This window comes from Herpailurus yagouaroundi, unplaced genomic scaffold, assembly GCF_014898765.1.
Source record: "Herpailurus yagouaroundi ecotype Mexico unplaced genomic scaffold, PumYag 67525, whole genome shotgun sequence".
NCBI classification, from domain to species: domain Eukaryota; kingdom Metazoa; phylum Chordata; class Mammalia; order Carnivora; family Felidae; genus Herpailurus; species Herpailurus yagouaroundi.
Window position 1 is genome coordinate 1,657,673 of NW_024420331.1, and position 23,452 is coordinate 1,681,124.

At 41.4% G+C, this 23,452-nt stretch overlaps 1 protein-coding gene across 2 annotated transcripts in view; it reads right to left on the reverse strand.

Annotated features, from left to right (window-relative positions):
* FRMPD4 (FERM and PDZ domain containing 4) overlaps positions 1 to 23,452 on the reverse strand; it is an 868,248-nt gene that overhangs the window by 793,253 nt on the left and 51,543 nt on the right. For both annotated transcript variants that reach the window (XM_040467604.1, XM_040467603.1), the window contains exons 4-5: positions 21,079 to 21,208; positions 6,286 to 6,409 (exon numbers count right to left, since the gene is read on the reverse strand). In XM_040467604.1, the coding sequence (XP_040323538.1) occupies positions 6,286 to 6,409; positions 21,079 to 21,145 (191 nt within the window). In that variant the 5' untranslated portion in view covers positions 21,146 to 21,208. The remainder of the gene's footprint in view (positions 1 to 6,285; positions 6,410 to 21,078; positions 21,209 to 23,452) is intronic.

Sequence of the window (23,452 nt, forward strand, 5' to 3'; positions counted from 1 at the left end):
AAACAACTGACTCTTGATTTCAGCTCAGGTCATGATCTCACAGTTTGTGAGTTCAAGCCCTGCATTGGGCTCTGCACTGACAGCACAGAACCTGCTTGGGATTCTCTCTCTCTGCTCCTCCCCAGTGGGTCTTTCTCAAAATAAATAAATAAACTTTAAAAAAAAGACATCAATTCAAAGGAAATTTTTATAATATTAGTAATTCATTAGTAAATGAATTTTATATACAAAGAATGTATGTATTGTAATATAATATATATTAGATCTGTTAGAAATTTATTTGAAGATTTTCTGTGCAATATGGAGCTGAGAATGAATAAAGACAAACACATTCTTCCTCCTCTTTACTATTAGTGTCCAACATAACACTAGTCAATAAAACTGAGTATACTCAAGAAGTCTTTAAATAGCAGAGGTGTGTATCCCTGAATTACCAAATGGAAAGGAAATAAGTCACATTTTTAGTTGAGTACGTGTAATTCTTTGTTATATGTAAACAAGTAGAGCCACTGTAATTTTAAAAGTGAAATTAATTGACATGAGATGCAGACCATCCAAGCTGTCATGACAGCTCCAAAAATGAGTGGGCACTCAGCTCAGAATGACCAAAAGTCCTTTATGAGCTGTGGACAATGGTTAGCACGAGATTCCCAGTCATGGGTAGTTTGCCTGCCAGATGGTACCTGAACCTACCCTTTTGCCTCCCCACTTTTGACTCACACCTTATCCCAGACCTACCACAGGGAGATGAGGCCTTATGATGGAGAAAGGACATCCACTTGTTTATTTCCTGGTTGTCAGAACAGTCGGAATTTTAATGTTTTGGTTTGGGGGGGCCACATCAATGTATTCATGGTAGCATGAATACGTACCTGAGTCACAGCAGCTTTAACAACACAGCCGGGTTAAAACTATTTCATTAAAAGAATCTCTTCAAAATACCACGGGCCCATTTATGCTGTCCAAAGTCAAACCCAAGAATTTGGCCTATGTCATTCCAATTATTGCCAGTTCATCGATAACTGGCTTCAGAACATACTCCTTTTGGGGAGCCAGGGTGGCTCAGTCAGTTAAACATCCAACTTCGGCTCAGGCCATGATCTCACAGTCCATGAGTTTGAGCCCCATGTCAGGCACAATGCTGACAGCTCACAGCCTGGAGCCTGCTTCAGATTCTGTGTCTTTCTCTCTCTCTGCCCCTCCCCCCTCGTACTCTCTCACTCTCTCTCTCTCTCAAAACTAAATAAACATTAAAAAAATTTTTAAAAAAAGAACATACTTCTTTTGAAAGTCACTGATGACTGCTTTACAACTCTGCCCGTGTATATATGTACTGTAAGATTCAGCACCCTGGGCCACCCAGAATTTCTATTTGTTTGCTTATGGCCATTCTCAAGCACCATAAGTACTTACAGAGGGTTAAGGAGCTAGCTCTCCCTGTAGACTTTCAGTGTTTTCAGAAGAGGGACCAGGTCTACTCTTTCTTTTCCATCTCCTCCCCATCCTAGAGCTTAGTATAATGTTCCACACGTCAGACACATCTGTTCATTGTAACACAGTCTCTTCTAGAAAGGTTAGAGAACCCTTTGCCAGGATGTCATAAAAAAGGAATCTGGGTGGATGAGCACCCTTGAGATTACAGCATAAGCTAGATGGATCCCTCCTCTTACAGAAGAACAAGTCTTAATGGCAAATCATTGAGAATTTGGGTGAAAAAAAGTTTTTTTCCAGCTTTATTGAAGTATCAAAAGATGGATTATTCAATCAACTTCTAAGGCTCCGATTTCTATCTTTGTACCAGTGACCACCAATTTGAATTTTCAGCTCAGACTGGTCTTTATAGCACCTGTCTACTAGGCATTATTACCTCAGAGCCCCTTTACACTTCAAAACTGTCCAAAGCTTAGCTCATTTAGCCCTGAAAATGTCAGCTCCACAAGAGCTGGGACTTGATTTTGTTCACGGTTGGATCCCCGGGACCTAAAATAGTGCCTATCAGGCAGGTGGATGATTTGTTGAATGAATTGGTGGTGAACGAATGAGTGAAAAGATCTTCCCAGGAGGGAGAGTCTGCCATTAATGCTACACATGCTACAAGTGTGTTCTCGAGCACTTGACAGTTAAGATCAAACCCTGTACTTCTTCCCATTATCCCACCCCTGCAGCCTCTTCTCGCTTCCATCAAATTGCTGTCTCTGCCACCTCATCCCCCATGTGCCTCTAAATACGCCCAGAATCCACTATCATAAAACCAAATGTCCTTTTATTATACAAGGCTATCCAGAAATCTGTCCCCGGTCTCGGTTCTCCAGCTACACCTCACACTTCGTACTCTTGTCATCTTGGATACCCTAGAGCCCCCAACTTGTACTCACTTTCTCTCCTCTGTGCCTTTGTCAGGCAACGACTGGCTTGCTGGCTCTGCCTAGCTCTCTCTTTTTTACCCTTTATTCCCACTGCGGGCACCACCTCCCCTATGGAGGTTTCTCGGTACCTTCCTCCTCCCAGGCGACTAGGCAAAGGGGTCTCATCATACCCTAATCCAGGACCCCCCCAAACTTTTTCAGGTCTTGGTACACATAGAAGACGGTTGAGGGTACAGGGACAAGGCTGCACATGGCCATAAACAACTGGCCCGGGCCTCGGGACCCCACAATTCTTGCACAGCAATATCTGGGTACGCTTGTAACCCAGTCACATCAGACCAGTACGGCATGCCACACCAGGTGTTAGCTCTTCTCTCAGCGTGCTGCGATCACTGCATTCACCCCACTGCACTATAAGTATTTGTGTTTGTCCCTCAGTGCACCTATGAACTCCTCAAGGGCCAAAAGCTTGTATTCTCATTTTTCATGTTTTATTTTTTTTTTTTCAACGTTTATTTATTTTGGGGACAGAGAGAGACAGAGCATGAACAGGGGAGGGGCAGAGAGAGGGAGACATAGAATCGGAAACAGGCTCCAGGCTCTGAGCCATCAGCCCAGAGCCTGACGCGGGGCTCGAACTCACGGACCGCGAGATCGTGACCTGGCTGAAGCCGGACGCTTAACCGACTGCACCACCCAGGCGCCCCATCATTTTTCATGTTTTAAATTATCACATAGTAAATTTGACTTTTCGACATACTGTTCCATATAAATGTTATCACATGTATAGGTTCTTATAACCATGACCAAAATTAGGATACAAAATAGCTCCATTACAGAAGGTACTTTCACACACTTCTCCAACCTCTAACCCCTGGCACCCATCGATCTGTTCTCTGTCACTATAGCTTTGTCTTTTTGAGAATGTCATATAAATGGAAACGTACAGTAAATAACCTTTTGAAACTGGCTTCCTGCACTCAACATAATGCCTCTGACATTTATCCAAAACTGTTGTGTGTATCAATAGTTTGTTCTTGTTTTTTTGCCGAGTGGTATTTCATTGTGAGGATTTAACACGGTTCGTTTATCCATGCATCCGTTGAAGGACATCTGGGGTGTTTCCGGTTTGGGGCAATTCTGAATACAGCTGCTCTAAACTTTTGTGACAGGTTTCTTCTGTGAACGTGAGTTTTCATTTCTCTAGGGGAAATATCCACAAGTGGGACTGTAGGGGTTTTACGGCAAATGTACATTTAGCTTTAGGAGAAGTTACCAAGTGCTCTCCAAAAGTGGCTCTACCATTTTACGGGCACATCGTGCGGGCAATCCATGAGAGTTCCCGTCATTCCATACCCTGGCTAGCACTTGGCATTCTCAGTGTTATCCCTGTTTGCCATTCTAGTAGGTGAGGTTCCAAATGAGTCCTTTTTCCTACTAGAAGATTAGGATCTTCCTGTCAGAAGATATAGCCAAATAACCTATAACTTTCTCTCAAACTTAAACTGAACCTGAAGGCCTGTGATCCAGATTGTTTTTGAAAGGCTCCGCTATCACTGCTACTAACACGAATACTAAGAATGACCGTCGGTAATCAGATAACTGGCTGAGGCAGGCACTGTGCTAGGAGATGTTCCTACAATAACTAACTTAGCCCTCCATCCCCATGAGGTAGGCATTATCCTCATCTTACAGACATGAGGACTGAGGCTTAATGAAACTGACAAACTTGCCCAAAGCCATATAGGCAATAAATGAAGGCACCAGGGCACACAGCCAGGTCAGACCCGTTCCGGAAACCTGACCATTCTGTGTGGCTGCTCTACTGGGCAACCAGTTGCTCTTTAATCAACAACAAAAACAATCTCAAGTCGCTTTAATTTTAAAGGTTACAAACTTCAGGAAAGTGAATCATTCTCGTCCTCACTTCAGTCTTATGATAGCTTCTTCGGATCAGCAATGAGCAACGTGGAGAAGGGCTGCAGGGACCTCCCAGATAAGGGAGCCTGCGCTGCCTGACTGGACGACAGACTAAGGATTTTAGATCGTACTCCTGTGAAAAGTCAGCAGCTCAAATGAGACTCGATTGAGGGAATTGGGCCAGCCTCACTTGTTGCTCTACGAAGACCGTCCCCACCTACTAATCTTGAACCACATTTACATGGTTCTATACCTGAGAGCATCGTCCACTGCAGAAATGAGCTGAAGTTATAATAATGGTTGCTTTTTGTGTTGAGTCATAAAAATAAAATAGTATTTTATGTATAAAATTAAAATTAATAATCTATTAACTTGAATCATCTAATGACTAAGCACATCCAGGGATAACACGGAACTTCAGTCTTTACAGACACATCTAGCACTAATTCTAATAAAACAAGACACACTACACTTTTCACTGGGTACATGGAGTTAAAAGTATGGCCAACAAACTATCCAACTGGAATTCAATGGTTTGTCTTTAGTGTTCTGATTTAAAATATTCCTTATCCCTTTCATTACCTATTTTCTCCCAAACCTACAAACAACATGCTTCAGTGAGCTCGGAGCCGAATCTATTTCGTTTCATGTTACTAATCAGACAAGCAAGAGCCACAAATCTCAGGATCCTGTCTTAAGCGGCTGTTCTCTTTAGCCTAAGTATATTCAATCATTTCATCTTTCAGGTATGAAATCGGGAAGAAAATGTGTGCACTACAAAGAAAAGCTGTCCAATGAAATTACATCATAAGCAAACAGTAGTTTTTGGGAGATCACTGTTGCTCGCTCCAAAACATCAGGCTGTTTCGTATGTTCTAGTCCCAAAGAATGACAACGTCACTTTCTAAATTTTCCTTACAACGAAAGGAAAGAGGTTTCATTCGCACCCATGCAAACTGTCAAAACTGTTTTAAAACACATAGTGCCACCAAGTGATTACTATTATGGAAAATGATGACAACTCTAAACACATTTGGCTCAAAGTCCCAAGTGATAAAAGTCCAGGGTAATGAATTCCACCCATTTGGAGAGCTTCTCTTAACCTGTGGCAGTTCCTTTATAGGTGCCCCTTCACATAATGTTCTTATTGCAATGCTGCAACACTCGATAATCATAGAATCTGCCGAAAGAATATCATTTAAACAAACTCACAAGTACCAGTGATTAATGAGAAAGCATTGAATAGCACAATGACTGGAAACATTCCAATTTGCATTCCAAAATGCATGCAGCACTGACAAATTTCAAGAATTTCAAAATACTTGAAACTTAGACAAAATCAAGAAAGAATTATTTATATAAACCATCAGCCACTCATCAAGGATCTGCACTTTCTGTAAAATAGGTTTCCAAGGGAGAAACACTTATTTATCAAGACCACTGAAGATAAGCAATTAAATACAAACTAATTTGTATAGCCAACATAGCATTTTCTGCTTAACAATGAAAAGTTTTCATCTTGATAGATACATTTGTCATTGAGAAGATACCACTTTCAAAAGAAAATAAACACAGCACAACCCAATTTCTCTTGCAAAAAGTACACAAGTGCAGTCAAAAGTTTACTGTGAGTGATAGCCGATTAGACTACCATATATAAGGATGAGCAGCTAAAATCAGTTTCTCTCTTCCCAAAAGCATGCCTCTGGACATGTAGTCGTGAGGAAATAAACAGCCAGAGTAGTGTGTGACGTTATGCTTTTCTTTTGCAGGATATTCCTGCCTCACCTCCAAATATTCTTTTTGTAAAAATTACAGTTACTGAGACAAAACTCAGAAGGATCTCATCGCTTTTCTATCAAAGGCATCATTTTTGTATAATTCTGAGACATGGTTTTCAACCCTTGTCCAAATAAATCCATCCTACTGAAAACCAGGAGCTGATCTCAGGAAGCAATGACAGGACCCCTGCTATTTGTACTTGAGGACTGTTACTCACTGGCATGTATGTCCTCCTTCATCCTCTACTGCCTGGCCGAAGCCCCAGGGAATGGAAAAGGTCTGCCAAGTTTCTCCTTCAAGATCCTCGTCCATGGTAGGAAGGCAAAAAAGCCCACCTTTTCCTAAGGATGGAAAGAAAGAACTCTGTTCTTTATTCGTTTATAGGAAGAATGACCGTCTCGTAGCAAACAACTGCTAGGCAAGAAGAGTGAGAGAGGAAGGAGAGGAGGAATCAATGCTGAGAGGCCAATCATATTTCCTCACTCAGCTACTTGGAAACCAGATATGCTTAGACGATCACGTGTTTTGAGAGATTTGAGGATGCAAGAGAGGAGGAGCTCCGTCTTTTGTAAATTATTAACAGGGACTTTTTTTTTCCTGACCATGAGCAAAGATGTACAGGTTACCCATTTAAGAAAAAAGCAATCAGGTTTGCAATAGAGCACACAAACTGGCAAGTCAAGAAACAAGATTTCCGAAGTTTTGCCCACTGACCCCTATTGGCTCAAGACAACCCAGTGCAGTTAGAATCACAGTGGTGTCATACTGGGAAGGAACTGGCACCTTCTGAAGGTCTGAAGAGGTCATAACTGCAGTTTCAGCAATTTGCCTCTGACGAAAATGAGTATTTGCTCTTCCTCATCTGAGAACTCACTATGGGGTATTTTGCGCTATGAGCTGGAATAAAGCCACCTGCACACCATTCACACAGTTCTCTTAGATTTCAAAGTGCTGCTTAACTTGTCTCGTGGCTTTCCTGCATCTCATCCAAATTTGATATGTAACGTGTCTACCTTAATGCAGTTATTCAAAAATTGCCAATTTTAACACTAGATCCTACCTACCCAGTAATTTAAACTCAGTGGAAAAATCCCGATCTAGAAAGCTTTCAGAAAGCATTGGTTTCTCATGACAAAGACAGGGGACATGTGGGGCATATTGTGTTGAGCAGTGTGGAATGTCTCTTTCTCTCTAGAACAGGATTTCTCAGCCTCAGCATCATTGACATTTTGGGCTGGATACTTCTTTGTTATAGGGCAGCCCTGCACACTGGAGGTTGTTTAGCAGCGTCCCTGGCCTCCAACCACTAGAAGCCAATAGCATCTCCCCAGTTGTGATGACCAGAAATGTCTCTGGACATTGCCAAATATCCCCTTGAGGTAGAATCACCCCCGGTTGAAACTGCTGTTCTAGACCCATTGCTTTAGTGAAGTTGTTCAAAAGAGGAAGGATGCCATTTACATTTGAGATAGGCTCATGCCAAAGACCGGTGGCAGGCAAAGTCAAGTCAAAGTGGGTGAGCCACAGGACTCATATGCAGGTGGCCAATTTGATTTGTCCAAATTGACACACATTTTAAGTGGGGAATATCAACTCTCCATGGACTTTCGCTAAACTGCTCACTACCTGTGATGATTAATTCTGTGTCTCCCTGACTGGGCCGTGGGGTGCCCAGATATTTGGTAAAACATCATGTTACGTGTACCTGTGAGTGTGCATCTGAATGGGTTAACATTTGAACTAGTAGATGGAATAAAGGAATTTCCCTCCCCAGGGTGGGTGGGCCTTAGAGAATCCATTGGAGGTCTGAATCGAACAAAAGGTGGAGGAAGGGAGAATTTGCTCTCTCTGCGTATTTTTGAGCTGGGACATGGGTCTTCTCCTGCACTCTGACTGGAACTTATACCATTGGTTCTCCTGGGTCTCCAGCTTACAGATGGCAGATGATGGGGTTTTCTCAGCCTCCATAATTGTGTGAACCAATTCCTTATAAGACAGCTCTATGAACCCTTGTCCAAATATATGTGTGTGTGTGCGTGGATGTATTCTATTGGTTCTGTTTCGAAATAACACACTACTATAGTTTGCAAGTCTCCCAAACCTGCTGTTTAAAATACACTAGGGGCGCCTGGGTGGTTTAGTCAGTTAAGCGTCCAGCTTCAACTCAGGTCATGATGTCACGGTCCATGGGTTCAAGCCCCACATCGGGCACTGTACTGACAGCTCAGAGCCTGGAGCCTGCTTGGGATTCTGTGTCTCCCTCTCTCTCTGCCTCTTCTCCACTAGCGCACTCTCTCTCAAAAATAAATAAACGTTAAATTTTTTTTAATATGCTAGTTTCTCCTTTGTTACATATTCTTCATTTTACCTCAGTTTCTGTCATCCCATTGCAAGTAGGGTTTGTTCTGGCAAACTATTCTGAGCAGATCTTTGACAGCCAAACAAATCAAGGCAGAGATAATGAGGACACAGATTCCCTGCCTATTCGGGTAACCTTAACCAACCCAGTTGGGATGTTTTCTTATGAGCCTCATATTAGTGCAAAAAAAAAAAAAAGTCTTTTCAACTAAATACAATAACAGCAGTCTATTTAAATTCAACACCGAGAAAATGAGGCACATGGTTTCAAAAGCAAAAGTGCAGTTCAAGTCCACAGGCAATGGCGGACATCTTCTCATTAAGAATGGCATGCCTAAGGGAGAAATCTTACAGACAGAAAGTTGTCTTGGGAGAAAGAACAGTGTTCAGAGCCTCAGAATTTCCTTTCTGAGTAGGAGCGGGTGTGATCCCAAGGAAGGCGAGTTGCTCACATGGTCAACTGTGTCTGCACGGCTGTCTGTCCACTCCAGGGCTTATTTTGGAAATTGGTGTGAAGGGGTCGGCTCTGAAGGGCTCAGGTTTGTGCTCGGAGGTTCCTATGAGAAAGTACTGAATAGGCAGGGAAAGAGAGGTGCATGCCCCATCTGCTTTGGGATAGGAAGGAGAAAAGGAGTTTTTAATAAAGCAGAATGGTGTTCGGAATCAGGGAAAACCACGTCCTCCTCTACGGACTGGATTACAGGAGGAGGAAGCTGTCTGCCTTGGGAAATGTCCAGGCTGCTCAATGTGACCTGGATGGGGGAAGGACACTCCAGTTACGCGCAGGGTCCTAGAAGCAGGGGCTTTAAGAAATAAATCTATTTCTAGCCTATTTCCCATATTTATTGTTTGGCTGTGTGCTGTGGATTTTTCTTTTCTTGGAAGCACTCATTTTTTAATAATGTCAAGAGTTACCACCTAGATTATTGCAGTTTTACATCATCGCTGGAGAGCAAGGATTAAACGCCTACTGAATGGCCTGCACGGTGGCAAACGTGAAAGACTAAGATCACATGGTGCTACCCTCGAAAAGCTTATATTCTAGGATTATGTAGAAAGATGGTAAATATCCAAGAGCAGCAGATTGGAAAATGTTCATGTTTTCATTTGCTTTTACATCAAACTGGATTATTTTGCCTGCTTCAAAATACTAAGGTCAGTTTAAATTACTTATGAACATAACCATCTCTTTTGACTAGCCAATAGAAAAAGAAGTAAGCCTACTATTTTATAGTTGAGAAGATAATTACATAACACTCTAAGGAAGGTGTGGAAAATTATTTCAAGTCGTTCAGATAAAGTCCTTAATTTGGGGTCTGACATTCAAGGTCCGGCATTTCAGCACCACAATTTTCCACCTCCAAACATTTGTGTTTTTCCCTTTCCTCCCATCAGAACACCAATTGCCTTCTTCCTGACCCAGATCAATCCTTCCTCAAACACGTGATTCACAGCTTACCTCCTATGATGTCTTCTACTTTCTCCAAGAGAATTAGTGTCCCCACTTCAGTACTTCTAAAGGACACAGTACCTCTATAAAAGCAGCTATCACGTTCTGCCATAGGTTAGAGGTACTTGTGTACAATTTTGCTAAACTCACTTATAGTTCGTTCTAGTAGGCTTCTTGTAGATGCTTTAGCATTTTCTACATAGATGATTGTGTAACCTGCACATGAAATCAATTTCGCTTCTTCCTCTCCGAGTCCTTCTCTCCCCACTTCTTCCTCTTGTCTGAATGTACTTGTTGGAACCTCCAGTGCAATGTTGAATAGAAGTGGTGAGAAGGGGAAATCATTCTTAAGTACTAGAAAGAGCTGATAAACAGAACTTTAACAAAAGAAATTTTTTTAAAGCCTGGTCTTCAACAGTGTGGGTGCAGAGAAAATATTTTTGTGTTTCTGCAGAGGTGGGGATTTCTGAATAAATCTTGCTGAAAACTTGGGATCCAGAGCTAAGAGCAGCCTTGGGAAGGTAATTTAGAACTGTATAGATAGTGAGAGAACTCTGGAGAGATTCACTTAACTCTGGAGGTATGTGTTAACATTTCAAGGGAAAAATGAGGCTCAGGGCCTTGGAGAGCCAGCGACATTCAGGCTTATCTGGTCCTTAAAAAGATTTAATCACATACTAAAAGGTTAGAGTGAGAACCCAGGATCCTTTCATCCCATCCCCAGGAGGCAAAATTTTATTCCCTCTTTTTGAGAGAAGCGAGGAGGCAGCTATCTCATTCTCCAGTATATATGCAGAGAAAATCCATTCTTCTCCATTGCTCACCTATGGATCATCTGGCCCCTCACAGGACAGATTTTTCCACCTGACTTTCATTTTGAGGCCCCAGGGAGTAAGGTCTGGGACAAGAAGGGGCGGTCAATGCAATGATTGTTATGTAAATAACACTAATGACAGTCTGTCTCTGATTCAGAAACTTCGTGGACACAATCAGGATAAAATCAATGAGATGAATATTAAAAACCCAACAAAAAGACTCTGTGCTTTGCTTTCTGTCTCCTGCTGCAGGAGGCTGTGAAGAACAGGTCTTAATTTTCTGAAAATTGGTAAATGCCTTCAGGTCAAAAGCAGCTTCTGTGCTCATTTACCTGTCAGGTTTCTCCTTCATTTTTTTTTCCTTCTTTTTTTCTGTGATTAAATATACACAATATTAAATTTGCTGTTTTAACCATTTTTAAATGGACAATTCAGTGACATTAAGTACACTCACAATGCCATGCAGCCATCACCACTATCCATTTCCAGAACTTTTTCATCATCCCCAGAAGAAACTCTGTACCCCTTAAGCAACAACTCCCCAACTGCCCCTCCCCACAGCCCCTGGTCGTCTCTGTTCTACTTTCTGTCTCTATGAAATAGCCTATTCTAGGGATCTGGTATAAGTAAAGCCAGACAGTATTTGTTTTTTAGTGTTTGGCTTATTTTACTCAACAGAATGCCTTCAAAGTTCATCCATGTTGTAACATGTATGAGAATTTCATTCCTTTTTAATTTTTTTTTAATGTTTATTTTTTTGAGAGAGAGAGAGAGAGAGTGTGTGCGCGTGCGGGGGAGAGAGAGGGAGACGCAGAATCCAAACCAGGCTCAAAGCTCTGAACTGTCAGCACAGAGCCCGACGCGGGACTTGAACCCATGAACCTTGAGATCACGACCTGAGCCCAAGTCAGACCCTTAATCAAAGGAGCCACCCTCATTCCTTTTTGTAGATGAATAATATTCCATGGTATGGACAGACCACATTTTTATCCATTCATCTGCTGACAGACACTTGGGTTGTTTCCATCTTTTGGATATCGTGACAGATGTTGCTATGAATATTGGTGTACAAGTATGTTTGAGTTCCTACTTTCAGTTCTTTTGAATATACACCTAGGAGCGAAATTGCTGGATCATATGGTATTTCTATGTTTAACTTTTTGAGAAACTGCCAAACTGTTTTCCACGGCAGCTACACCATTTGTCATTCCCACAGCAATGCCCAAGGGTTTCAATTCACCACATCTTGGTCAACGCTTGTTATTTTACATTTTCCTTCACTTTTGTGCTTTGGTCAGCTCTTCAGTAATTTTAAGCTTTCTAAAAAGATTTTATCCAGAGAATTGGTCTGAATAACTGACCCTGCCACTCTCAGAAAGAGGAGACCTCCTTTTACTTCCTCTGCAAACTTCCATGAGAGTACCACACAGATTTGGTAATACACCTCAAAGTAACATCATTGGCTCCCTCAAATACCAAACATACAGTGGAGTAAAACTTAACGATTTAATTGGCTTTACTGAACGATTCATGAATTGGGCAGCATCCCATCTAGTAAGTAGAAAGGAGCCCAAGGAGCTATACAAAATGGAAGGCTTTTATAGACGGAAGGGAGCAGTGATAAAGAGTGAGCAGATTACCTCACCTCCCTTTGGGGGACAGAAGAGGCTCTATGTGGCAGATAACCTCACTAGTACTAATCAGAAGACTCCAGACTGACCCGGTAAGACTACACTCCCAGGGAAGTCGGAAACTGCAGTTATGTTAGGTATTAAGCCCTGATTTGGTGACACGGGACTAGCACAAGTGACTCCATTTTGGGTTTATGGTTTTCTGTTTTCTTTTCTCTATAGCATCGGAGAAGACTTTTACTTTTGATAGAAAGCTTAGAACAAGTACATCTTTAATTTTACATTAAAATGTATATTATTTTGAATTCCTAGGTGCATTTTTAGTACTTCTCCATATACAGATTTCTGCCCTTCTCATGTGGTTGACACACAGTTAACACAGAATGAGCATATTAACTCTAAAGATACATCATCTACAGAAGAAATGATTTTAAGTTGAAACCACCCTTTGGAGACCAGCCTGCTTATTGTTTCATAAAAACGTTTTTCTTGGGGCGCCTGGGGGGCTCAGTCGGTTGAGCATCCAACTTCGGCTCAGGTCATGATCTCACGGTGCTGACAGCTCAGAGCCTGGAGCCTGCTTCGGATTCTCTGTCTGCCCCCCAACTCTGCCCCACCCCTGCTTGTGCTCTGTCTCTCTCTGTCTTTCAAAAATGAATAAACATTAAAAAAATTAAAAAAAAAAACATTTTTCTCTAGTAACAATAAAAGCTGACTTTAATGAAAATTGAGGATGCGTTAGCACTACTTTTCTATTATCTAAATGCTGACGTTTATTTTTGTATTTCTCTTCATTTTCTCTATCAAAGAGTTAGGAAATATCACATCGCTTGCTGAGGATAAAACCAATCTTTTTCAACTTTGAACTTATAGCTAGAAATAATAGACCTAGGATGAGATTTTATCCTTCCTGCAGAAAGAAAAGGAAATGTCATTAAAAACATAAATTGATTACAATCTTCTGAAATTGAATAGGGAATTTTCATCCCAAACTCTCTGTCAATCTAAATGCTCCAATAATATTGGTCAAGGTTCAGATAAGTTAGCTATTAAGTAAATTAGCTTTGAACATACAAGTGGCATTCAAAAACCCGACTAGCCATGAAAGATTTAAGTTGAATTGTACCTGCAATGAAAAATGAGGAAAGGATTAGAAAAGCTCATTACTTAGAATTCACATAGCAATTCATATTTTCTATGCTTCTATAATCAGATGCAAGTCATTGCTCTAAAAGGCCCTGTGCATTTTTTAGTGGGCACCATTTTCCATAAAGCTCACAATGGCAGAATTTCTTATTTCCACCAATCTTCCTACCCCATCATTCATTTAATGTTTATTGAGCACCCAGAGTGAGCCAGGCACTGTGCGAGGCAATAGGGCTAGAGAAATCGATAACGTCTCGGCAAGTTCGCTGACTTTGGCACCTCCTTCCCCACAATGTTTGAAACTGCAGCTTGCAGTTTTCTTGTACCCCGTTTTTGCCTCCTTGCCCAAGCTCTTTGAATTGATCATTCCTTATCTACCACCTCACACCCATCTACTAGTTGGTACTCAACATGTCTTTATCTCTAAGCATTGCTATTCAGGTCTGCCTCCCTCCCTCCCTCTACACTCTATATCTTCTAAGCCAATCCCAATCACCCTCCTTTCCTCAGCCCTGGTGTTGGTCTAGGTGCAATGCCCACTGCTCCCAATGAGAACTGGGATTAAGGATGACCGATAAAAGACAGGACTCCCATTATATTTGAATTTCAAGTAAACAATGAATTTTTTTAGTATAAGTATACATTATGTAATATTTGAGATGGGATATACTTACACTAAGCAATTATTTGACACTATTTGAAATTGAGAAATAACTAGAGTTCCTGTATTTCTATTTGCTAAATCTGGTAACCCTAGTCCGGGTAAACAAGACACATTCCTCAAGGAACTGACCACTGTGAACCAATGCATGTGCTACTAGACGAATCACAATAGGACTTGCTTGGGATTGATCTTAGGGTGGATTCCCCCAGAAGCAAGCCCTGAGATAAGGATCTGATTGCAAGTGGTTCATTTGGGAGGTGATGTAACAGAAGGAAGGGAAGAAGTCAATGCAGTGTGCATTAACTAACCAGTTACTGCTTGTGGATAAGCAAGAACCTGCTTGAGAGATGTCTCCCCCAAGGAAAAAGGATGCTGCAATATCCTTCTTCAGTTCACATTTGGCATTAATTGAGGACCACTCCTGAGGATCTGAATTCCCCAGCATTTGCAGCCAAGCATGTCTCGGCAGCCAGATGAAAGCCTCTGGCAGAGCGATAGTGAAAGCCTGCAGAAACGGTGAGTGCCAAGGGGATATGAACACGCACTGCCGTGACAGCATCTGCTATAGTGATATCTCTGGATCAGGAGCCCTATATAAACTGAGTTAATTTGGGAATCAAATGTAAGTCCAAAAAGCATGGCAAGCAAGAACCGGGAAAGACCTCAAAGATAATCTAGTCCAACTCCCCTATTTCACAAATCAGGGTGTTAAAGCTCAGAGAGTCACTTACCCAAAGGCAGAGTTACCTATTGACAGGTCTAAGATGCGGTTTCTATTATTGCCAGGTCACCATCAAGCACTGGTGGATGATGTGCAAAGAATTTTCACATTTCAGAGATGCCCGTGCAAGCACTCTACACCCAAGGAGGAAGGAGCTCTTTGAGTTTGGTTAGGAGAGGGGGTGTTGGGGAAGCACCAGAGTTATCTGGGAATTGTGCAGTCTCAGAAGGGCCACTCTCACTGTGAGCTGAAAATCCAGCCTCCTGCTTGGGGCTGGAAGACAGAGTAGGGTGGAACTTAGGAATTAGGGCCCTTGTACCTTGTCACTGACCTTTTTCTGCTCCCTACCCTCAGATCAGTGAGATGGAGGTGCCAGGCGTTCGCCAGAGCACAACAAGATCCCTTCTAAAACAAAACAAAACAAAACAAAACAAAATCCTCACATGGAGGAGGCCGGAGTTTCTCCAGGCAGTCAGGCTGAGCTCCCATCTCCATTCCCTCACTCCAGTATTCCCACAGAGGGGTCCCACATAAACCTTAGGGGTAGATGGAATCCTGGTTCTGATTCCCTCCCAAAGTCTCGTGTGAGAACCAAGTGGGATCATGGTGTGAAATCTCTAAATTGCTATAGATGTGCAATCTGTGAAAGATAACATATACCTGAGATATTCCAGCTCCTGGTATAGAACTGCCACATAGTACATGGTCAGGAAATGTTGAAAGAGGGAGGGACAGAGTCCCAGAATTGCAATTCATTGCTTATCCTCTCATAAAAGTTCAATGTATTCTATTTTTGTTGTTGTTCAGTCTGTTAGAAAGTCCTGACTACGTGATCTGATGGTGATGCTCATTTTCTGTGATCTGTGATGAAGCATGCAGTCAACAGTAATTGGAGGAAGGCAAGCGGAAGGCAAGTATGAGGAGAAATACCCATTACAAGTTTCGTGACCTGAACAAAATCTTTGCAGGGCTGATGATCTTTCAAAGGAATCCAAGAGGCTTTTATGTACTTAAGCACTTATAATTTAAGCCCAAACAAGAAAACCAATCAAGATAGAGTAATTGATTCTAACTTAACAAAGACAATTTTTGTTTCTTCCCAGACCAGAATTGTTCTCCTGCAACATGTAGCAGTGAATAATTTTCTTATCTGGACCATGAAAGACCTCACAGTAAGCCAAGCTGAGATTTTAATGTTATATTTAACGTTATTTTTTACTTCTTAGCTCAATATACCAGACCCCCACTTAAAGCATTATAGATTGTAAGCAAACCCACTTATCAGTTTCTTTACAAACTCTTGACTTTTAGTTCAGCAGAGCCCTTGGCAAAAGCGGTGGGAAGGTACTAAGCAGCATAATACATCTACTCCTCCAAACGCTTAAACACCAAACCAGAGAAATGAACTCAACCTGCAACATTCCGTATGTCTTTCAGATAAATGTGGCAAAACCTGTATCTCCATTTAATGAAAACACAGTTTCATGAAATCATGTTTTCTAAGAAGACAGTGAGGGTAACCTTAAGTCCATTCACTTTGAGTTTCTTTAGGAACATAGTATCTTACAATCTAGAAAATGTGGATGTAAGCTTTGAGAAGGACCTTGGACATCACTGAGTCCATTCAACTCATTTTATGAATGACAAAATCAATGCCTGGAGAAGTTAAGTGGCATTCCCCAGCCCAGGGGTCAGCAAACTTTTCCTGTAAATTTCCAGAGGGTAAATATTTTAAGCTTTGTGGGCTATCTCATCTCTGTCACACCTACTCAACTCTGCCACTATAGTGTGAAAGGCAATACTTAAAAAAATGAGCATGACTGTGTTCCAATAAAACTTTATTTATAAAAACTGTGGTGGCCTGGACTTGGCCTATGAACCACAGTTTGTCAGACCCTGATCTAGGTAGCACAGCTGAATAATGTCAGAGCCAGATCAGACCCAATCCCCATGACTATGTTTATTTATTTATTCATCTAACTGATACCTATTAAGTGTCTACTGAGTACCAGACATAAGGCAGGATAGTAGGGAATTTAGGTACAGTTGGTTAAGTCCAAATTCAGAGTGTAATATTTTGTCTTCAGGGATAAAATTTAGCAGACTCTATTAATTGTGTCTCAAGAAAACATCTCCAGTTGGAGATCAAGTTTCTGATCGTGGAAATTATCTATGGAACACAAAAATTTGATCTCCTTTAGAGCTAAGAGCATAATTCACCTGCAGTTGTGAAGGTCTCTGTTCTCAGACACATAAGTGGACTAATCACTTCATTACCAGAAATAAGTCATCAGGATTTCCAGGACAAGCATCCCTACCCAATCCTTAGGGCACAAGTATTACTTCCAGGGAGTTCTCACAGCATCCAGCTTACCCTACAATCAACCACCCCATCCTTCCTAATACAGTGTCTCTGCCAACTGATGTCATGGGGAGGAACTGTTTTCAGACACAAATGAAAAAACTAGATCCAAAGGCACAGGTTCAAGTGAGGCAGAGGGACAGGAGAAATGTTGAATCTCTCCATAAATATTTACCATCCCCCAAAACATCCTGGGGATATGGGGGGTGGACTGTAGAGACAAGATCCCATTCTAGAGGGGCTTAGAATGTATGAGGGGGATTAAACAGATAGTGGTAAGTTCTGTGAAAATAAATAAATCAAAGAGAGCAACAGAACAGAAAGAGAATAGAGAGTAACTGGGGGCTATGGAAAGAGGAGGGGGCTCTGTGAAATACAGTAATCAGGAAGGCCTCTTCAAGAAGGTATCCTTTGAACCAAATCTTGCATCATGACAAAGAGCTAGACTCATAGGGATCAGGTCGGGTAAAGAGAACCACTGGTTCAAATGCCCTGAGACAGGAATCTGTTTGGTGTATTCAGTGTGATTAGGCCAGAGCAGGGACAGTTGTGTGAGATGAGGTCAGAACAGAAGGCAGGGGTGGCTGCCAGTGGACAACGTGCCTACAAAGCAGAGACTGTGCTCCACAGGGTGTGGCCCAACACAATCCACTGGGGTGCAGGATAAAAATATCAGCACTTTTATTTAAATGCATTTTTTTGGTCTAAAATAATAGGAAAGAAATTAAGCTTTGCTAACAGGTCATATAAAGATTGTCAGTGGCACTCTCTCTCAGTGGGGATGTCTAAAGGCCATGAACCTGGTACACTGCTGGAACTCTCCCGAGGGAAATGAGTTATCAAGGGGTCTGTCAGGCACCCGGAATACTTTTGTTCTGTTGCAGTTGATGTGGACCTTAAGCGGACCTAAGGTCCTAACGTGGACCTAAGTGAATTTACAGATTATATTCTCTACTTGTCAAGGACTGACACTAATGCAAATTACACAAGCATAATTGAAAAGTAAGAAAATAGAGTTTGGGGCGCCTGGGTGGCTCAGTCGGCTAAGCATCCAACTTCAGCTCAGGTTGTGACTTCACAGTTTGTGAGTTTGAGCCCCACATTGGGCTCTCTGCTGTCAGTGCAGAGCCAGCTTCCAATCCTCTGACCCCCCTCTCTGCTTGCCCCTCACCCACTCTGTCTCTCTCTCAAAAATAAATAAACATTAAAAAAACAAAAGAAAATAGGGGCACCTGGGTGGCTCAGTCGGTTAAGTGTCCGACTTCGGCTCTGGTCAGGATCTCACGGTTCTTGAGTTCGAGCCCTGCATCGGGCTCTGCGCTGAAACTGGCTCGAGCCTGTTTCAGATTCTGTGTCTCCCTCTCTCTCTGCCCCTCCCCCACTCGCACTCTGCCTCTGTCTCTCTCAAGATAAATAAATGTTAAAATTTTTTTTTAAAAAACAAGAGAAAATAGTTTACTTTTCTCTGTCACCTAGCATAAGCTCTTTAACAATGGCAAGTCCTGAGTAAAAAATAATGATCTAATTCAATATTTTCAAAAGTGTGACTGCCACATTTCACATCCTGATTCAGTATTTAGATATGTATCTATGGACATGTAAGTATTTACAAATACAGAGATATAGGTATATACACGAGATAAGAGTTTCTCAAAACAATACCTCTTAATTATGTACTCTAACATTTTCCCTTCTATTTTATTAAAAACTGGTATTAGTTACTATTACTATTATAACCCACGATAGGTTGTGATATGCAGTATTTGAAAAATACTCATGCGATCAGATCTGAGGAGAAATCAGCTACAGGACATCAAAATTAAAAAGACTCCCTACATATGAATTAATTAACATCCATTACTGTTAACCATCAATCACACCACAAAAGTATATTTCTACCTGAGAAATTGGCTAATGGTGGCACAAAGTCATCAAAATTTGTGAAATCTTTAAAAATTAAATATCCAGACTATAAAAACACACCACTAGCATATTTTTTCAGTAAAAATAAAAACCATGAGGAAGCAGGCTAAGTGTCCATCGATAGATGAATGGATAAAGATGTGGGGGGGAATATTATTCAGCCATAAAAAAGGAATGAAATCTTGCTGTCTACAATGACATGAGACATGAATAGAACTAAAGAGTGTCACACTAAGCAAAATAAGTCAGAGAAAGACAAATAACATCTGATTTTACTCATATGTGGAATTTAAGAAACAGAACAAAGGAAAAAAAAGAGAGAGAGACAAACCAAGAAACAGCCTCTTAACTACAGAAAACACACTGATGGTCACCAGAGGGGCAGAAGGGGGGGAGGTGCTATGGGGGAACAGGCGATGCAGATTAAGGAGTCCACTTGTGATGAACATTGGGTCGATGCACAGAATCGCCGAATCACTATATTGCACACCCGGAACTAATGTAACACTGTATGTTAAGTATATTGGAATTAAAACTTTTAAAAAACCATGAGACAACATTCAGTCCATTACTTTACAAAACTTTACTAAACTTGATGCTGTCTGGATTTCCGGGACCCATGAACTGAGAACTACGCTTTTCACCCTGTTTCTCCTGCTATTGCCTAAATTCAATGTTTGCAGTCCTTCATTACTCCAACTACTTGCCTAGAAACTGAACCTTCCTGGTGAAGTCCTTCTTCCAAAAGCAAGTAGTTGATGGACCTAAGATCTCGTAAGACCAGGCCGCATAGTAGTCATTCCTATGCCAAAGCCTTGTATGAATCAGCGCATTCTGATTCAGCTTCCTCTACAATCTGGATATCCTTTCAGAAGAATCAAATGTGTGAAAGAAGCTGGTGTTTTCCAATCGTCACTCAGTATACCAGTTATACAATCTGCCCTGGTTAAGAGAATTTTCCTTGGAGAGAGATAACAAACCTGGACTCGTTATACCAGATACATGAAGCTCAGCCAGTGTCTTAACCTCTCTATGCCTCAGTTTCCATATTCATAAAATGCTGAAAATAATTAATCTTATTATAAGGATTGATTGGAAAACCTATGGAGCACACCTTAGTACAATGTTCAGCATAGAATGAGTATGCCCTAGGCTGTGACTGTCACCATTACTGTTGTCACAGTCGCCTTTTCTATGCAGACCGAGTTCTGTGTTAGCACACCTTCATATGTCCTGTACAACTACAAAGCACATAGATGTGCTTTGTAATCAAGTCGCTGATGAATGGATAAAGAAGATGTGGTATATACATATATCCATCCCCCCCCCCACACACACACAATGGAATATTACTCGGCAATCAAAAAGAATGAAATCTTGCCACTTGCAACAAAGTGGATGGAACGAGTGTATTATCCCGAGCAAAATAAGTCAGTCACCGAAAGACAGATGTCCTATGATTTCACTCATATGTGGAATTTAAGAAACACTGCAGATGACCATAAGGGAAGGGAAGGAAAATTAAGATAAAAACAGAGAGGGAGGCAAACCATAAGAGACTCTTAAATACAGAGAACAAACTGAGGGCTGCTGGAGGAGAGGTGGGTAAGGGGTTTGGCTAGACAGGTGAAGGGCATTAAGGAGGGTGCTTGTTGGGAGGAGCACTGGGTGTTGTACATAAGTGATGAATCACTCAATTCTCTTCCTGAAACCAACACTACACTATACGTTAACTTGAATTTCAAAAAACTAAAAATAAATAAATGAATAAATAAAAAATAATCAAGTCGCACATTTCCACATTCATGAATAAGAAAACAATACCATTCTAATTATATTTGCAAGGAAACCAAAAACTTCTTTGAGTCACATCTGCACTGCTGTCTTGGCGACTTTGTTTTCACAGCCCCTAGATCAATTTTCAGAATGACTATACTCACCTGTATTTTTCCAAAATGAAGATGAAATAGAAGGGCAGGGTTTGGAGTCTTGCATTTTATTTTCCATTCTCTGGGTAAAGTTAGGTCACCAAGCCACTTATTTTTTTTTCTTGGTCTCTTTTCCATCCACCTATGAGATAAATGATATCTGGTTTTGATTATCTTCTTCATACAAAATGTGTTACACATTTTTAAAGAACAGTATAATCCACTCCCTTTTACTCATGGCAAGAACTCATCTCCTGAAAATGTCACAAACAGATGTTCTTTTGACTTTTCCTATCTCTACTAAATTTAAATAATGATTAACTTTATGAAACTACTCGTAACAATGAATAATAAAGTTTCTTCCACATTTTTCTACACAGGCACAGACATTTACTAGGGAAAAAGTCCATTTTACTACCCAAGGAAACACATTTTACTATAAACAGAACTTAAGAATGCCAACAAAATCAGAGTGAGAAGGTCAATGGAAAATGTCCATTAAACTCTTCAATTCTGGGGGCGCCTGGGTGGCGCAGTCGGTTAAGCGTCCGACTTCAGCCAGGTCACGATCTCGCGGTCCGGGAGTTCGAGCCCCGCGTCAGGCTCTGGGCTGATGGCTCAGAGCCTGGAGCCTGTTTCCGATTCTGTGTCTCCCTCTCTCTCTGCCCCTCCCCCGTTCATGCTCTGTCTCTCTGTCCCAGAAATGGATAAACGTTGAAAAAAATTTAAAAAAAAAAACAAAAAAAACTCTTCAATTCTGGAATGCAGCTTTGTTCTTAGGGGATTAGCAGATGAATGGAAGTCTCCATGGATAAATGAGGCACTGATTCTCTATAAAGTTCCCAGAGCAACAAAAGAATGACAGGATGGTTTTGCATATAAAGACAATAGGCCTGGCTGCTTTGGCCAAAAGCTCCCAATTCTCCAGTTGTGCACACGACTCAAAAACAATTGGCCATTTTCCCCTCACTTCTACTTACCCTGTTCATGGTCTCGGCTTATTCTTGTGGGGTCTAGGGTCCCGCAGATGGCTTCCTCCGTCCTCGGCCTTTGGCTGTGTCTGACCACCCATTTAGCGCTGCCACTGCAATGGCCTTCAAGGGCCGTCAGTCCTCTCCCAGACTCCTCTCTTCTTCCTCCCTCATTCCTTCATTCTTGTTAACTTTCTGAGCAGTCTTTGTTTATTTATGGCACATATTCCCAGTAGAAGTTATTTTCACAGACTCATGCAATGTGTGCAACATGCCAAGGCCGCGGTATGTGTGGGAATCCAGTTTTCCCTCCCTGCCTCTGCTTGGCAGCCTATTGTCTCCTCCTGTTAGCACCTGCAGCAAAGTCACAGCCTAAAGTTGTGACAGTACCATGATATCCAAGGCAACCAATGGCGAGGTCCTTAACATAGAATTATCTCAATGCAAGACCAAGCATAACCCAAAGCTGAGTAACAGGCAAACAGAGCGCATGCTTTAACACATGTCTTTATTAATACTAAATGGAGTCAAAGTAATTTTTGGCCACCACGAGAGTTCTTTCATGAATTATACAAAGAAAGAACATACAAATTAAGAAATTGTACAGCCATGCCATAATTCCTGACAAAATGTATTAAAAGGATACCGAGGAGAAAAAATAATGGAGAAAATAATTTCTAAACTGTCTTTGTCAAACACTTAACACGTTAGTTTTTTTTCTAAGTCAGAAGCGCTGAACTAGAGGCAAGAATTAGTGTTATTATGTAATAATAGTTAATGACTGAACTATGAAATAATCTGTGTCACCATTCCTGTAAGTCAAAATGTTTTTTTTTAATGTTTATTTATTCATTCTGAGAGAGAGAGAGAGAGAAAGAGAGAGAGAGAGAAAGCATGAGTTGAGGAAGGGCAGAGAGAGAGGGGGAGAGAGCAAATTCCAAGCAGGCTCTGCACTGTAAGCACAGAGCCTGATGCAGGGCTCAATCCCACGAACCGTTGAGATCATGACCTGAGCTGAAACCAAGAGTCAATTGCTCAACTGATTGACCCACCACGGTGCCCCAATAAGTCAAAACTATTAAGTGACTCCCACTGCCAACACCCAGGGTAACCTAGGGGGTTGCTAACAGACCTCTATAATTGCCACCAGTTCCATCAAAGGGTCTTCAAATATCTACGTGATCTAAATAAAAGCAGTGTGCTTGCCATACAAACACATCTTCGAGACAATTTCCCAAGTCCTACACCTCCAACCAGGTTGCTACCCTTAAACACCTTGATTTAGTCCTGGTCCTTTATCTAAGGAGCAGGAATCAAGCCAAGATTAAATATATGAGCATTTTGTTAATAGAAATGCCACGCAAAGGGAAATAACAGATGGGGTCAGGCAAGGTTAAGAGAGCTGACAGACCCAC